This window comes from Heliangelus exortis, chromosome 10, assembly GCF_036169615.1.
Source record: "Heliangelus exortis chromosome 10, bHelExo1.hap1, whole genome shotgun sequence".
NCBI classification, from domain to species: domain Eukaryota; kingdom Metazoa; phylum Chordata; class Aves; order Apodiformes; family Trochilidae; genus Heliangelus; species Heliangelus exortis.
Genome location: NC_092431.1, coordinates 512,890 through 530,222, shown reverse-complemented (window position 1 = coordinate 530,222; position 17,333 = coordinate 512,890). Strand labels below are relative to the sequence as shown.

The 17,333-nt window shown below is 52.5% G+C and overlaps 1 protein-coding gene across 1 annotated transcript in view; it reads right to left on the bottom strand.

The window, feature by feature from the left end:
* Positions 1–964: 964 nt before the first annotated feature.
* Positions 965–17,333, bottom strand: part of DYSF (dysferlin) — a 61,082-nt gene continuing 44,713 nt past the window's right edge. Inside the window, 8 exon segments of the mRNA XM_071753117.1 lie at positions 965–1,313; positions 5,264–5,411; positions 5,687–5,796; positions 6,438–6,616; positions 7,587–7,686; positions 13,058–13,199; positions 15,784–15,879; positions 16,072–16,160. Of these exon segments, the coding sequence (XP_071609218.1) occupies positions 1,275–1,313; positions 5,264–5,411; positions 5,687–5,796; positions 6,438–6,616; positions 7,587–7,686; positions 13,058–13,199; positions 15,784–15,879; positions 16,072–16,160 (903 nt within the window). The 3' untranslated portion in view covers positions 965–1,274.

Here is a 17,333-nt window from a genome sequence, read left to right as displayed (position 1 = left end):
AGAGGGAAGGAGCCTTCATCCCATCAGGACAACCAAACACTCCGGGCAGCAGCGGGTTTCAGAGCATTTCATTTGCAACCACAGTGCAGTCTGAGGCTTAGGGAGGTGACACCTGCATCCTACAGACATTTCAAAGGCCTGGATGATGGGGAAGCCACAGGGAATACTTCATCCAGGTCCCACCTCTTGGCTGGCTTGGGCAGGGAAGGGGGGGATGCTGTGGGGGAAGCAGCAATGGGAATGGGACTGAGCTGGCACTGCCAGCTGCTCCCAGGCACGGAGCCCTCACCTCCAGATTTAGATCCTGAACGGGGTAGGGGACACAGAGGAAGGATGCCAGGCTGGGAAATCCAGGCAGTACTGGGCTGGATTCCCCAGCATGGGCAGAGGGCAGTGCCAGGCAGAGGGGCAGAGGTGAAGGGACCAACATTCCCATAAAATACAAATCCCATAAGATACAAATCCCATAAAATACAAATCCCATAAAATACAAATCCCACCACTCGTTAAGGTGCCAGGGAAAGGAACTGCTGCTTCAGCCCATCAGGTCCTCAGAGAGAGACCAGGACCATTTCACCAGGATCTGTAGTTCTGACTGGGGACAAGGAATGCAAAGGAGAATTCTAGGGCAAACTGAACAAAAATCATCACCTTCAGCAGACACACAGAGGACACACCACAGGGCCAAGGGAAACTGAGGCTTGCTCAGGGTGCTCAGACCCTGAGAGGTTGTGGCTGCTGCCCAGGGCTCCCCCACTCAGGTCTCCAACATCTCCCTCCAGGCTAGAAATAAAAATGTCCTTTCCCCACCCCACCCTCTTCCATTTTGCACTGGAATTCAAGCTTTAGAAACCACAGCAGTTTAACAGAAAAAAAAAAAAAAAAAAAAAAGAAAAAAAAAAAAGAAAAAAAAAAAAAAAAAAAAAAAAAAAAAAAAAAGGAAAAAATGAAGACAACAAAGAAGTAAAACTGGCAATATTTCAGAACTGGTATTTTGGGTATTTTTTTACGTGCTGCTTCCCAGGGGAGTGCTGGAGCTGGGATGCTGCAGGATGCATCAGGGTAAGCTGTATCTCCTTAACTCTTGAACTTGATGATCTTAGGGGTCTCTTCCAACAAAAACAATTCGAGTATTCCTTTTGGCAGCAGCCTTAGGGCCTGAGAAAGGGTGATCCTCATCCTCCTCCTCCTCCTCTTCCATCTGCTGTTGTGATCCAGAGCTGCAGCTCCTTCCCAGGCAGGCACTGGACCTTCCAGGTGATTTCCAGCCCAGCTCAGTTGAAAGGTTTCACCAGTTTCATAGCAGCATAGTTCTGGAGGGATGGAAAAAAACAAGGGGAAAAGAAAAGTTGCTTTAGGACAGGATGGAAAAAACAAGGGGAAAATAAAAGCTGCTTTAGGACAGGTCCATCAGGGCAGCACCTGGAGGTGGAAGCATTTTGGGGGCAAAGCACAGAGCTGCAGATGGGCTGCACCCCAGGCAGGGGACACAGCCCAGCCCCAGCTGGAGGGGCCAAGCACACCCAAAGTGCTTTCCCTGCTCTGGAGGGAGATGGAAAACCCAAAACACACAAAGAAACAGAGCTTGTCTGTCTTCTTCCAGCAGAGGCTACTGATCCCAAGCACCAGGACTCACTCCTGGACTAAGATTCCAGCTTTCCAGAGAAATTGTCCCCTCCTGATACCCTGGGAAGGGTTTTGTGCCCTCCCAGCAGCAGCCCAGTGTCCCAGTGCCTTTCCCTGCTGGTGAGCACAGCTCCAGCTCTTTTCCCCCCTCTGCCCCTGGGGTGGGACCCAGACCCATCCCTCAGCATCCCCTAAAGCCCTGCCTGGGGCCAGCAGTGTCTCAAGAGCCCTGCTTCATTTCCTGAGGACAAACCCAGCCTGCAGGTCCCATGGAAAATCTCCAAAGGCTCTGCCAAGTGCAATCAAGAGAGGCAAAGCTGTTGCTGGGCTGGGGTTGGTTGGGTTTGGGTTTTTCCCCTCTGCATCCCTGAATGCCTCAGCCATCTGCTCCAGCAGCAGCACTGGGGGCAGGGGGGTTGTTTCCAAGAGCAAAAAACTTCCTGAGCCTGGTTTTGGGTTTTTTTTTTGTCTGGTTGGTTGGTTTTGCTTGCTTTTGGTTTTTGTTTGGTTTTTTGTTGGGTTTTTTTTTTTCCTTTTTGCATCTCCACTGCCCCTCTGGTTGCATGGATTGAAGTTTGGGGCTGCCAGAATAAAAAAAGTCACTGTCTTTCCATCCTTCCACCCCTCAGCCCTGCAGCTCCTGCCCTGGGAGCAGAGGAGAAGCTGCTCCAGCCCTGCTTATCAGAAGTCAGCCCAAGACACATGCCTGGGGGGTTTGGAAAGGAGCTATATTTAAAGTATATTTAAAGTAGCTCTGACCACAGACAAGCCCGTTTGGAAGTCCCTCCCAAGCATATTGAGTGTAATTGGTACAGGATGTTCCATCACTCTGTCATTTAAAGGAAAAAAAAAGGAAAAAAGCAAAAAAAAGCACAACTTTGGGACTGAAGCCTGGTGCTAGTTACCAGCCAGAGCTTTGGAGGAACTGGGGGGGGGGGGAAAGAAGGAAAGGAAAAAGAAATTAAAAAACAACATAAAATAAATTTTTTTAAAAATCAAGTCTGACCAAAGGCATCCTGATAAATCACAACACGCAGCAATTATAAGGCAGTTTGCCAGGGGAGGATTTCTAATAATGCCATAAATCAAGCTGAGTCAGGGCAGTTTACCAGGAGTCATTAGAAAAGCCTCCAGTGACACATAACCTTCCAATTCATTATCCATCCATTTGTCTTTCAGAGCCTACCCTCCAAAATACTCTGATTTTTTTTTTTATATATATATATATTTTTTTTTTTTTTTTCCCCTGATTGGACTCCTGGCCTTCTGGAGGGCAGGGAGGTTTTCCTGCACCTCTCTTAGGACGTGCTGAAAGGTCTCAGGGTGCTCACTCAGCACAGCAGGGGTGGAAGGACTGGGATGGACCCAGCACACACTGAGCTCTGCAAGGGACTGAACATCCCTGGGGGGGCTGGGGCCAGCTGGAACCTGGGCTGCCTTTTTCTCTGGTGGTGGCCACTCAAATCTTTGCAGTAAGCAGAGCCTGGGGGAGACAACTCAGTGCCAGGGCTGCAGCAGCACAGGTTGGGCTTTTATAACTTCTGTCACTTTATGGTTTCTTCTGCCTCTGTGTCCTACCCAAGACTTTGACCCCACTGTTCCCGTGGCAGAGGGCAGAGCCTCTCTCAGCTGTGGCAATGTGGGGTGAAAAATCCCTCAAAGTCACTGAAGCTTTGAAAAAAAAAAAAACAAAACCCCATAGTGTGTGAGCACTTGGGGTGGGACCAGGGGACATCTTGTAGGAAGGCATCTGGTAGGGACCTCTGGAGGGATGGGATGAGGGGGAAGGGTTTCCAGCTGCAAGAGGGGAGATGGAGAGGAGATCTTGGGATGAAATTCTTTGGGGTGAGGGTGCTGAGCCCCAGGGTGCCCCCAGAAGCTGTGGCTGCCCCATCCCTGGCAGTGCTGAAGGTTGGATGGGGCTTGGAGCACCCTGGGCTGGGGGAGGGGTCCCTGCCCATGGGGTTGGGAATGGGTGATCTATAAGGTCCCTTCCAACCCAAACCAGTCTGGGATTCCACGGTTCTGTGACATTCAAGCTCAATACAGGGACACCTCAAGCCACAGTGAATTTACCACAACCCCTGGCAAAGGGTCCCAGTGGTTTATTTATTTCTCCCTTCTCCTCAAAAATTAACATCTTATTTCCACTGGAGTGGTTCCTCTAACTTAGACCTCCAGCTACTGGATCTCATCAGACTTTCGTCTGTTCTTCAGGGAATCTTCTGATGTCAAGTTCAATCTAAGGACCATCTGAGGAAATCATATAGGAAATATCCAAGGAATGCTGCTCCCAGAGCCCTGGCTTGCACAGACCAGAATGGCAAAACCAGCAAGTAATCTGACACTGAGATGGGTGGAAGAGCCCAAGTGAAAAAATGAAGAACCTCAGAATATCAGATTTTCAACATATTTTCCCATTTTTGTAAACTAGACAACTTTTTTTTTTTTAAATAGAAATTTGCAATACCGTGCAGTTTTCCACCCAAACCCAAAATGTTTTTCAGCTGGAAACAGCCTCTCCACCACCAAACTGAGCTGCTCTGCAAGCAGCTGCACCCCTGATGGCTGAGTTCTTATGGACTTGAGTCTGAGCAGCCCCTGCTGCCATCCTGACACCAACCCACAGGGCCTGCAGAAATTCCTCTTCATCCCAACACATCCTCACCCCATCCCTGTCCTTGTCCCAAGTCCCTCCCCAGCTTTCCTGCAGCCCCTTCAGGCACTGGAAGGTGCTCTGAGGTCTCCCCATTGGATTTTTCTCTTCTCCAGGCTGAACACCCCCAACTCTCAGCCTGGCTCAGAGGAGGAATCACAAATTCCCTCTGGAAGCAGAATTTATGTGCTGGCAGGAGGGAGGTGAGGTGTCCTCAGCAGTCTGGGAGGAGGGGAAATGGCACCCAAGAGCCAGGGTGAATTATTCCCAGTGCTTTAGGAACAGAGGAGGATGCAAAACCCCATCCCAAGGCAAAGGGGAAGGCTGGGGGCTCTGTTATGTATTTATTTGGTTTGGTTTGCCAGTGGAACCAGAAGCAAGATGAGATAATTAAAAAAAAAAAAAAAAAGCCACTTTCTTGATAAATGAGATGAAAAACTTCCCCCTGGTTTCAGATATTTCATTGGTACCACTTGCTCCAGGCCAGGAGCTTCCAAATTAGGGCTGGGGGGAGGGACAAACAGTTTCAGACCAATGAGGGTTTTGCCACTGATCAGCCCTGTGAAATGGCCATGCTGCTAATGAGGCTGCACTGCTAATTAATCAGGCTGCACTGCTAATGAGGATGCACTGCTAATTAGGCTGCACTGCTAATTAGGCTGCACTGCTGAGGGATTTTCCCACCAGCCCTCTGCATCATCTCTGACATCTCCAAGCTCTCTGAAGACATCCCCTTAAGCTCAGGGTCATTAGGCACTAATTACAATCAGACCCAAATGAAGGGCTGGGCAGCAAGAGGTGAGCAGTGCCCAGACACTCAGAGCCTCTCCCTGAGCCCTCAGGGACCACTCTGGGTCCTTGCAGCCTCCTGCCCCGGGACCCCCTCTGTCCCCACGGATGCTGGGAAGCCACAGGGAGCTGGGGGGACACCCGGGACCCTGCTCAGCCCCCTCTCCCCCCCATCTCCTGTCCCCCTCGTACCGGGAAGGCGTAGACGAAGATCCCGAGGAAGAGGAGGAGGATGAGGAGCAGGATGGAGAGGATGAGCACCCACTTGTACCGCCGCCACAGGATGTACTTCAGGGTCTTGTAGGGGGAGGTGAACCAGAGGAAGGAGGTTTCTGGGCGCCTGGAACCGAGGGGAGGTTGAGTTTTACAACAGCTTCACCCTCCTGGATCCCATCCCCACCCCAAGCTCTGCACCAGGACCTGGCTGCTCACCCTACAGACATCCCTCTGGGGGAACATGTCCAGGCACCCTCTTGGTGGTCCAGACCAACCCTCCCTCCACCCTGGGCCCTCTCAGCTCCTGCAGGCTGAGCAGCATGGGGTCAGAAAGCAGGGTCACAGTTTGCCTCTCCAGAGCCTGTGCCCTGGTGGGTTTTTCCCCCTGGAGATGCTTACTTGGGGTCCTCCAGCCTGGGGTTCATGTTTGGCTCATCCCGACCCATGCCAGCTGGACGCTCTTCCTGCTCTTGCTCTGACACAATTTCCAAAGTCATTTCCAGTTTGCCCTGTGTGGGATGAACAAAACCAAACCTATAAACCAAGTGAACCAAAAGGAGAGGTGGGGAGTGAATCCCTGATGCAAAAGCCTGCTTGGGGAGAGGAAAAGTCCTTTGGGCAGAACCCACCCAGCACCAGCAAGGCCCAGGAGGAGCCCAGTAAAAGCAGATTCCATAGAGATCCCTCACATGCCCACTACAATGTCCCCAACAGAGACCCCAGAACATCTCAAATGTCACTGACACCCGAGTGTAGGCAACAGCTCAAGGCTCTTTGGTAGCCAAAAGCCTCGAACAGGAGCCCAGACCCCACCAGACAGAGCAGCCTGGCAGCTGCAGCCTTTCCCTGGTGGCTGTCAGCACACGATGCCATTAAAAAAAAAAAAAGATGTGGCAGAGTCAGATCAGTTGGCACGTCCCAAAACCCACAACAAGAATCCCACAGACCAAGTAATTTCTCCCGAGGGGTTTGAATGGTGCTGGACAAGCCCTGGGCAACATCCTGCTGGCAAAAGCTGATCCAGTTTGTAAGAACTGCATCCCAAGGCTGCACTTCTGACCACTGGCATCCTGCCTGTGCTTGACCCAGCCACATCCCTCCTCAGTGCCCCGAGGGAATCCCCCAGGAACACCAGGAGAGGAGCCCTTACCGCCAGGATCTTCTTCTGGTCCTGCTCAGCAGTGCAGGGCCACCAGCCCTTGACACTTTTCTGCTCAAAGAGGGACACAAAGCGACTTGAGGAGAAGGTCTCATCAACCAGCTCCAAGGAGCACTTCTCAGCAGTCTTGGCAGGCTTGGGCATCCTGTTGAGATCCATCTGGATGGAGCCTGCAAGGAGGAACAGCACTGGGTGTAACGGGTCCTTAAAATGTGGGCTCTTTCCCTGCAGAAATAAATATTCCCTGTGGCACCCTGAGGGACCCTGGGCAGACACCCAGGCAGCAAAGGGAGAGCAAGCTCAAGGGCAGCCCCTGCTTTCCAAGCACAGTGCTCGTTTTAATCAGCTGGCACCACCACTTGGCACCACCCCTGTGACAAGAATCATTGGATCATCAAATCAGCTTGGTTGGAAAAGAACTTTAAGACCATCAAGTCCAACCATGCACCCAGCACTGACAAGTTACCACCAGACCATGTCCCTGAGCACCACATCTCCAAGGAGGAGCCAGCCAGAACTGGAAAGACACCTTGGAGGAGCCATTTCAGCATCCAGCCTACATAATTAAAGACAGCATTTCAAGTGTCTTGGCCACCATCTTCCTTACTGAAGCTTTTGATGGTTTACATTTTTTTAGTGGCCAAAAAGCAGGACAAGATCCAACCAAAAAACCCATCATGCTGGAGCCTCCAGCTTCTGCTCCTGACATCTGCTGCAGGCTCTGCTGTCCCTCCTATTCTGGTTAATTTTATTTCTTGGCCTAAACCTGGATGTCTGGTGACAGCTGGTGAGGTTGGCACTGCAGAAGCTGCTGTTGGACAGAGCTGTGTTTGTGTCTGGACATCTCAGGCAGGACGAGCTGGTGCAGAGGGGAGCTCAGCCCCAGTGGGCACCTCTGAGCAGAGGCTCAGCTGAGTCACAGAAAACTTTCTGGGTCTTTCTGGAAGAAAGTGACACTGATGTCCCTGTGATGTCAGGCTGGAAATCTGCCACATCCTCACTCCTGACCTCAGGCTGACACTGAATCCTCTTCAGTGCTCCCCTCATAGGTTTTTACACCCTGAAAGGATTCAACCCCTCCTTGTTTTTCCTTCCTGTCTGCACCGGTGGGAATGGAGCCAAAGAGCTCTCCTGACTTACCCAAATAGTCATCGAAAGAGAACTTGTCATTGTCCCAGATCTGGAGGATAAGCTGAGGTGGGATCTTGTTTTCTGTCTTGTCCAAGCTCCAGAAGTGCTCCTGAAATGAGAGCAGGACAGAAACCAGTCAGCCCAGCAAGGCAGTGGAGGGGAAATTTCCAATGGGACTTCTCCAGCTGGGAGCCCAGCACTGATGTGGCCCTGCCCCAGGGTTTGTTATTCCTGCAGCTGCAATCAGTGGCATTTCCCATGGGGATCCAACACTTCTGGGGTGCCCCCAGGTGCCTGAAGGGTGAGGAGCAAGTGTGAGGACAAAAAGAGAGAAAAAGCCACACATAAAGCCAAGGTCCTGCTGTATCTGCCAAGGAGGAGGCAGAGCCAGGGCTGGTGGTGCCTCCTGCCACACCATGGCCATGGAAGAGATTTAATTAAAGCCAGGAAACCTCAGCATTATTCATGGCACGTAGGTAGCACCATAAATCCACTGGGGTGGCTCTGAGCCTCTGATTCATTGTATCGTGCAATAGTAAAAAACAAAAAAAATAAAAAAAGAAGAAGAAAAGAAAAAGGGGAGGAAGAATGTGTCACCGTGCAGAAGAACATAAATATTCGGGGAAGGAGACTGGGGGCACTTCAATCCCATCAAAACTGGTTTCATGTTAAGAGATCACCCTGGATGGTTATATTTCAATTTAGCTCCGTTCCCTGCCTGGCTCTGGGAGAGCTCGCCAGCATTTTTGCAACAGAGCATTTTATTTATGCATTTTAAATATTTTATAATCTAGGAAAAAATAAAATAAAGTCAGTGGAAACTTCTATCTCCCCCCCCACTCTGCTCCTTGTGATCTATTAAAATGTCTGTTTATCCAAGGGGGAGAGGAGGAGGATGTTTTGCCAGCTAATAAGTCATTTTTAATTAAAGCTATTTAACAGGGAAAGAGCTGGTGGTGATTCTTCCCTTGTCCCTGGGTTGCTGGTCATCCAGAGGCGAAAGCCCCCAGGGACCAGGTACCCATGACTGAAGAAGGAGGTGTCCAGGTGACCTCCCCCTGGGATGGAAAGGTTCCCCTGGGGGCTGCAGGATGCAGGAGGAGCCCCCTCCCATGGTGTGACCCCAGCAAGACACCAGGGGCTCCTTCCCAACCCCCCTTCCTGGGGCAATCCAGGCAGCTTCACCTCAGGGAGAGGATGAGGTCCTGCCTGTCCCTTGCCCTCTCTGCTGAGACGTCCCCAGAGGCTGATTTCACCCCCTGCACCCAGCAGAGGTTTCCCTGCTCTCAGCCCATGGCCATGCAGCTGCAGCATCTCTCCTGCCACAGGTTGGATCAGCTCTTGGCACCATCCCAACCACCCAGGGTGTCAGCTGAGCAAAACCTGGTACTGGAGGAGCCCTTCTGATGGTGCCAGCTCTGCTCTCTGGCCAAGGTACTGCCTGGGGGAGACCCAAACCCATCAGTGCCATGAAAAGACCCAAACCCATCAGTGCTGCTGAAAGAGAAACTGGGGCCAGGCTGAGAGAGTTGGGGTGTTCAGCCTGGAGAAGAGAAGGATCCCATGGGGAGACCTTAGAGCACCTTCCAGTGCCTGAAGGGGCTCCAGGAAAGCTGGGGAGGGACCTGGGACAAGGGCCTGGAGGGATGGGACCCTCCGAGGGGGAAGGGTTTCCAGCTGCAAGAGGGGAGATCTTGGGGAGGAAGGGAGGGAGAAATTCTTCGGGGTGAGGGTGCTGAGCCCCAGGGTGCCCCCAGAAGCTGTGGCTGCCCCATCCCTGGCAGTGCTGAAGGTTGGATGGGGCTTGGAGCACCCTGGGCTGGGGGAGGTGTCCAGGGATGGTTGTTCAGGTCCCTCCAACTCAAACCACTCTGTGACTCCAGGACTCAATGACTTTGGGTTTCCACGTTCCCTCCTGCCCATTGCAATGCCCATGCACTTACCCACCCTGCAGACAAACCCACCCCACCCCACAGCCCAGGTGGGTGCTCTCTGCACCCCCAGACCCCCAGCACCACCTCTGGCTCGCTGGGGACTCCCTGCCTGGTGAAGGATGGCTCAGGCAGGATCTGAGCTTTTCCAGGTGGCAAACAGAGCTCGTACAAAGCTACCAGGATCTGCACAGCTTTGGCCTTTCCCATGGAAAAACCCTGTCAGTGTGGTTTGGCTCCTGGCAAAGCTTTTCCTCCTTGGAGCCCCAAGAAGCTGGGGGGACACGGCAGAGAGGAGCTGGGAGGGGAAGGTTGGGGAAAGGGGAACGTGATGCTGAGCTGAGTTTTGGGGGCATTTCCAAGGGGAAAGGGGAACGTGATGCTGGGCTGAGTTTTGGGGGCATTTCCAAGGGGAAAGGGGAACGTGATGCTGGGCTGAGTTTTGGGGGCATTTCCAAGGGGAAAGGGGAACGTGATGCTGGGCTGAGTTTTGGGGGCATTTCCAGGGGGAAAGGGGAACGTGATGCTGAGCTGAGTTTCTGGGGGCACTTCCAGGCAGTGTGAAATTTGCCTCCCTGATTAAATCTAACAACCAAAGTTTCACTTTATAAAAACAACCCAGGGTGAGGAATTTATTTCCTCAGCCTTTTGCAAGACACAGGGAAGGAAAGGGGGATTGAGTTATTGTTTGGGGGGTTTGTTCAGCAGCGGGGAGGGGGAGGGATGGGAGGGGGCTGGTGAATATTTTACAGTCGTGAATAATGCAGCAGGGAAAAAAATCAGCTCTATGACTGGGAAAGGGTTGACAGGGCTGCATTTCTTCTGGGTTGCTCATGGACAGAATACAAAGCAAGGAGCAGCTCCAGTGTGATGGTGCCCAAGTCATCCTCTCCTGTTCCAGCACCTGGGAGAGCATCAGGTCCCTCACCCCATGGTAACTGGGCAGCCCAGACACCCAGAAGTGCTTGGATGACAGCCCAGAACCATCAAACCATCAAATCCCAGACAGGTTTATCAGAGGGGCACCAACAGCCCCTCTGATATTCCAGCAGGAATTACTCTTGGGAATTTTGCTTCCCAATGGATGTGTGGAGAGGGATGAGCCACACATGGCTGGGAATGGAAGGTTCCAGGGTGCTGGCCATAAACCAGCCAGGACTGGGACCCCAAGGCTTGGAGCTCTCTGCGTGGCAGTGGGATGGCCCCGTGGCCCTGAAGAAACTTTGCCAGAGGGAGAGCTTGGGAAGCTGAGGAAACAGCCCAGGGAAACTGTGGCTGCCCCATCCCTGGCAGTGTTGAAGGTTGGATGGGGCTTGGAGCAACCTGGGCTTGGGGAGGGGTCCCTGCCCATGGCAGGGGGGGCAGTGGGGGAGCTTTAAGGTCCCTCCCAACCCAATCTCTTCTGTGACTCCATGAAACTCTTTTCCTGCAGGACTTGGCAAGCTGCAAGAGTGCTGTGGCCATGCAGCCAACACGGGAGCATTGTCCATGGCTGCCTGAGAAAGCCCCAAAAGAAGGAAGAACAGAAAAAGGGAATGCTGCACAAATGATGAGAGAGGATGCTGGAGAAACAGGAATTTCCAGGTGTTCAGAGGAGCTGTCCTCAAGAGGGACTTCCTCTTTTGGGGGATTTTTTTGAAATTCAGAATGGGGTAAATTCCTTTTTCAGAAGGAGATGTAAAATCTTTCAAACATTGCTGCAACAAGAGAAGATACGGATGGGGAAACTTTCTGAAACGATCACAGGGTCTGGACAAGCAGGAGGAAGAGCCTGCACCCCACACCTCTAACCTGAACTGGTGCTCACAAGATGCTCAAGGCCAGACCAAGCAACCTTTGAGAATTTGGAGCTGAAATTCCTCAAGTTTCCAGTTCTCTGGCAGCCCTCCCTGTGCTCAGGGATGACAAGGGGACCTCCTTGGGAATTCCAGGATTCCATGACCTCCTGGGATTCTCTGATCCTGTGACCAGGGGACCTCCAGCCCCAGGGGAGCAAACCAAGCAGAGCCAGCTCCAAGCTGCTTCCTTCCCAGCAGGGCTCTCCCTGAGGACCAGCCCAGCCCAGCTGGGTGCAGGTGCTTTTCCAGCAGCTCAGAATTTGCCATTTGAACGTTTTTGATTTAAATTCCTCTTTCCATGGCCCGCGTTTCAAGTCGGGTGCGTGGGCTTTTACAGCAGCAGTAATGAACCCAGAGTTCAACCAGCACATGGAGAGATCAAAACTTGCCCCGGGAAGGGGGAGAGGGGGGGAAACACATCCCACAAACACAAAGCACGGCTTCTCATTCATTATTTTTCTTTTTCTTTCCCCCTTTACAGAGAGCTTTTACAAGCTGTTTATTTTCTGATGCAGTGTTGGCAGACATGTGGCTGAAGGAGAACCAATACCAGCACCATGGGATGTGTTTTCCTTCAGTGGTTTATGGGATGGGGGGGGGGAGGTCTTTGCTGTTTCAAAGGGGGATAATTGAATGTAGCACACACTGTACTTTTGATTTGTTTAACATGAAGCGTGAAATGGGTACAGCCATGGGGCTGTCACTCACTTTTACTGGCCAGCCAGCCAGCCAGCCAGCCCTCTGGAAGCCAGGCCTCCTCCTGGGGAGAGTCTGGCTCCAAGGATGAGGAATTCACTCAGCATCCTCCCTGCCCAAGCACCAGGTCCAGCCCAGGCTCTGCTGGGACCTTGCTGGCCCCACAGAACAAGTTTGGGGGGGGAGGTGAGGTCTGTGGGTGCATTTCAGTGAATAGACCTGAGCAGGGTATTTCAGGGAACAGTTCTCCCTCCCTTAAAACATCCCTGAAACCCAGCCCAGTTTTCAGCAGCATTATTCCATGTTTGCCCTCCAGCTCCATCCCTGTCTCCTTCCCTCCATGCAAGTCCCAGCCCAGACCTGAACATCCCATCCAACCCCAGAAGCTGCTGAGGGAGGCAAGAGGGGACCAAAATCCCATCACTTTTCACTCCCCACCTGAGTAACCAACTCTTTTCTTAGACCAAGGGCATCTTCACCCTGAATCCCAATCCAAACCTTTCCTTCCCATCTCCCCACCAGTACCACCCAGCCCCTGTTCCCCTGCCTCTCCCTGCTGCTGACCCCTTCAGGCACTCAGCTCCTTCCTTCCACCTCTTTCCCCTTCCCGTGGTGTTGTCCTACAGCACGATGCCCATGATGTCCAGAGACACATCCCTAACCATCCCCATCTCTGGAATAACCCTGTCCTAGAGCAGGAATCTTGGAAGCCCCATGGAATCTGCACCAACATCCAGCTGCCTCCAGGCCAGAGAATTCTCTGCTGGGGGGGGAGCTCAGTCCCTCCAGACTCTCCAACCAAAGCCACCTCTCATTCCAGCCCCTCAGATGCCGTATTCAAAATGTGGATAATTTTTAAATTTCTTTTTTTAACCGATTTAACCTGTCCCCAGCTTTGTGCTTCAAACCAAGGGCAGGGCTGAGCCCTGCAGGGCCCCATTTGTGCTGTGGCTGAGGAGGTCTCAGCTCAGGCAGCACATTTCACCCCGTGAGAAGACAAAAGCCCCTCACTCACCTTCTTTGCAATGTAAGACACCTGCTCAGCAGGGAGGTAGTCGAAGGGGAAGATGAATCTCCAGTTGAAGTTGCCCTCTCCTCCCATGGACCTGTAGTGCACGTCTGTCTTCTGCCTGTTCTCCTCGTGCCCGACCAGCCAGCTGCAAAATGCAAACGTGTGGCATGGAAAAAACTGGGCAGAGAGCAGAGTGTGGAGCTCACCCCATGTCTGACCCCCTCGGAACTCCTGGGGCTGCTGTCTGGAGGGGGAACCTGGAGCCCAGAGGCTGGAGAGGGAATCCACCAGTCCCTGTGGAGCTGGCAGCAGCCTCAGGAGCTCTGCAAGCTCCTCTCCTCCTTCCCCTGGGTTCCGTGGATGTTTTTAAGACTCAACCTTAAGCTCAGGCTTGAAGTTGTCCCTTGCACACATCAGCTCCTGCCCTGCAGCCCCCTGGCCCCACAGCCAAACCTCCAGCTCCAGCACACTCCAAAAAAACAAAAGTCCTTTTCCCCCCCTCTGTTCTCCGTTGGTTTCTGGGATGCTATAAACTGAAAGCCCTAAATGGCCAAAAGGTCCTTCCCCAGGGAAATCCCAGAGTGGGATCAGACCTTGGTGTCCCCTCCTGCTCTTCAACTGCTTCCCGTGGTCACCCCACAGCCACTCCAGGGGCAAACTGAAAACTTTCCAGAACAATTACTTTTATTTGTTTGTTTGTTTCCAGCTGTGGGTTTTGCAGCTGCCAGGTTTTCCTTCTGCCACCTTTCCCTGTCCAAGATTTTCCAGTCTTCAGCAATCAAGGGAAAGAAAACAAAAGAGCAGAGCATGTCCATTTGTGTGCTCAGAGCCCTCCTGGAGAGGAGCCAGAGGATTCTGAGAGAATCCCTAATGAAACCAATTATCTCATTTGAGTGTTTTTCACTTAAATTTCAAATTAACTTTTTTTTTTTTTTTCCCCAGCTATAACAACAATTCCCCTCTTCTCCAGAGCCTGGGAGGAGCTCATGCCCTGCCCCAAACATGCTGTGGGAAGGGAGCTCTCCCCTCCTCCATCCCAAGGCACACAAATAAATAAATGGCTCGGTGTGGTGGCCTCTTTGGCAGCTTTTGGGTTTTCTTGCAGGATTTCCCCTCCCTGCAGGAAGGAGATACCAGCAGTGAGCAGAACTCAAGTCATGGTGCCCCAGAAGTAGAAACACAACAGAGAAGTGGCCATGGGGACCACCCAAAGGTCACCCAAAGCCCCTCTGCCCAGGGCTGATGTCCCCAGAGGGGACAGGACTGGGACAAGCAGACATTGGAACCTTCCCACACCCCTCTCCACACTCCAGTCAGAGATTTCCTCAGCTACAGACAATGGGTTTGTGACAATAATTAATAATTAATTAATAATACAAAATTAACCATCTCCTGGGGGGTTGGGTTGGTTTTTGGCCCATTCATCCATCCAATCCTTTTTGGACCCGTGGGGCTTATGGCACCTGCAGCACCCAAAGGTGAAGAGAAGTCCTGAAATCCAGGAGGTGACTTTGTTCTCCAGACTCCACAGCTCCCTCTTAGCTCAGCGTGAGTGGCAGATTCTGGAGGAGCCAGATCATCCTTTTATTTAGGGATGCAAAGCATCACCAGGCCATGGGACCTCCTGAGCAGGACCAGGGGGATTATTCAGGATTTCCCCAGGGATGGTAACGATGCAGCCAGTGCTGAGGGAGATGAGGAAACCCAGCAAGATTTTTAATCCATCACTGGAGATGCCAAAAGCCAAGTGAGGGCCATGAGGAAGGGTTGGGTGCTCTTTGGTCCCCCCATAGCACCCCCCAAGCTCCAGGGTCTCGGAGCCCGGAGGTGCAGGGAGCAGCTTGGCTGAGCTGATAGCAATGCACTTGATGTGAATACCAGGTAAGCACCAGGCAGGCTGGATTTACAGGAGGAAAATTGGGGTTGTAAAGCAGGGATTTACAGTCTGTTTCAAAATCCTACCTCTTCCTGCCCATAAATCCAAAGAGCACACAAAATAAGCAAGTCCCTTGGCTGGGATTGCACCATTTCACACAAGATAAAATGTAAATGGAGTTCAGGCAGAGAAGTGAATGTGCCAGAGGAGTTACTGCTGGTTGCCACATTTTTGTGTGTTTCAAGAAAAAAAGAAAAAAAGGGAATTCCAAAAGAAGCAGCCATGTAAACAAGCCAACCTCTGTGTGTGGAACAGGCCCAGGGCTGCCCCAGGGAGAGCTGGGAGGGAACCAGCACTGGAAATCATAGAACCCCAGACTGGTCTGGGCTGGAAGAACCTTAAAGCTCACTCAGTGCCACCCCTGCCATGGTCAGGGACACCTCTCCCAGCCCAGGGTGCTCCAAGCCCCATCCAACCTTCAACACTGCCAGGGATGGGGCAGCCACAGCTTCTGGGGGCACCCTGGGGCTCAGCACCCTCACCCCAAAGAATTTCATCCCAAGATCTCCTCTCCATCTCCCCTCTTGCAGCTGGAAACCCTTCCCCCTCATCCCATCCCTCCAGGCCCTTGTCCCAAGTCCCTCCCCAGCTTTCTTGGAGCCCCTTCAGGCACTGGAAGGTGCTCTAAGGTCTCCCTGTTTTTTTTCCTGACATCAAGAAGTGACCATGAGCCCAGCAGAGAGGTTGCCAAGGTGCTGGATCCCCCCCACAGCTGTGTGGTGGCCCCCTCATCCCTGTGTGGGTCCCAGAGGTGACAGTCCCCAGAGGCACAGCAGGGCCTTGGCTGCCTTACCCCTTGACATAGATGTCACTCATCTTCTCCCCAGTGATGCTGAGGTCATCCAGGATGACATCCTTGGCGTTCCAGATGATGCAGCGCAGGAAGAACCTGAGCAAAGGGAGATGGGAGGGGATGAGCTGGGTCCTCAGCCACCCCCAGAGCCCGGGCAGGGGGCTCAGCTGGGGGTCCCAATCCTCATCCTCTGCAGATGAGCTCGTGGGGATGTTTCTCACCCAGAGAAGTGAATCCCACCCCCCTGACATCCCCCAGCCCTCCCCTCTCCCCTCACCCCCAGGTCACCTCTTGGCTCGGCGTGGGCTGATGTTGAAAGGGGGCCCGGGCTGACCCAGGGATTTGGGAAACAGATCCACCCACATCTGCAGCTTTCCCTGCACGGAAAGAAAGAGAGGTGAAGGCTGGAGAGGCTCCTGCCTGGGTTCTCTTCAGCTCCTCAGGAGAGCTGAGCAGTGCAGAGAGAAAACTCCAAGTGCTCCAGGGCTCCTGGGCTGAAAAACTGAAGAACCCTTCATGGAAAAGTGTCAGTAAGAATTATGCTTAAATTATTGTAGTGACAGCTGGGTAGACACTCAGTGTGGTTGGTCTGGATACGCTGGAGCTGCACCCTGGCTTTGAGGTCCATGGCTGAGCACATTTAGAAAGGGACAGAGTAAAGGAGAAGCAAGCAGCTCACTTGTGTCCCATGGTGTCACCAGGTGCCACCAGCTGGATGGCTGCTTTATGGGTTTCTGACCATGGGATGGGATGGGATGGGATGGGATGGGATGGGGAAATCTAATTCCACTTTCACAAAACCCTTCCAGAGACCGAGCAGCAGAAATCCCACTGAAACCCCAGGGCTGGTGGATTTTAGGTGGTCCCTTTTACTGTAAAACACAAATGGGTGCCAATAAAATATTTTATTGTGCAGTCTCAAGGGCTGAAAGTATTAAAAAAAAAAAAATAAAAAGCCCTCGTTTGCCAGTCAGCCCATCACAGACATCACAGAGGGGTTTGTGGTTTGCTTGCTTTTTTGGCAAGAAAATCTCTCATTTCAGCAAAAAACTTTCAAAGCCCAACCTGGCCCTCAGCTCCCTGCAGCCAACCCTCCCGAGCCAGCTGGGTCTCTGGCTTTGCACTGGGTCAGAACCACATTTCTGGGGAATGCACCACACACTGAGTCCCCCAGCATCCTCCCAGTGCACAGCCTTGGTTGGAAGGATGGGCACAGGGCTCCCTGGGTGTATCCAGGTGGGTGGATGTGGCACCTCAGGAGCTGATTCTGGGGCTCTGGTGGTTGGATTTGGTGACCCTGAGGGTCCTTTCCAGCCATGAGGATTCTCTGGATACAGTTCTGATTACTCTGCCCACCTACAGCCCTGTGAGATGAAGGCAGCACCAATCCTCCTCTCCATGCCTGGTCCAACAAGACCATGGCACCTGTAAGAGCAGCACGAAGCCCCTTGCCAGCTGATCCCAGCCACCTCCTGCCCCTGCTCATCCTTCCCCTGGGCTGAATCCACACCAGAAGGTGTCTGAGCAGCTCCTGCTGTGTTTGCTGCTGC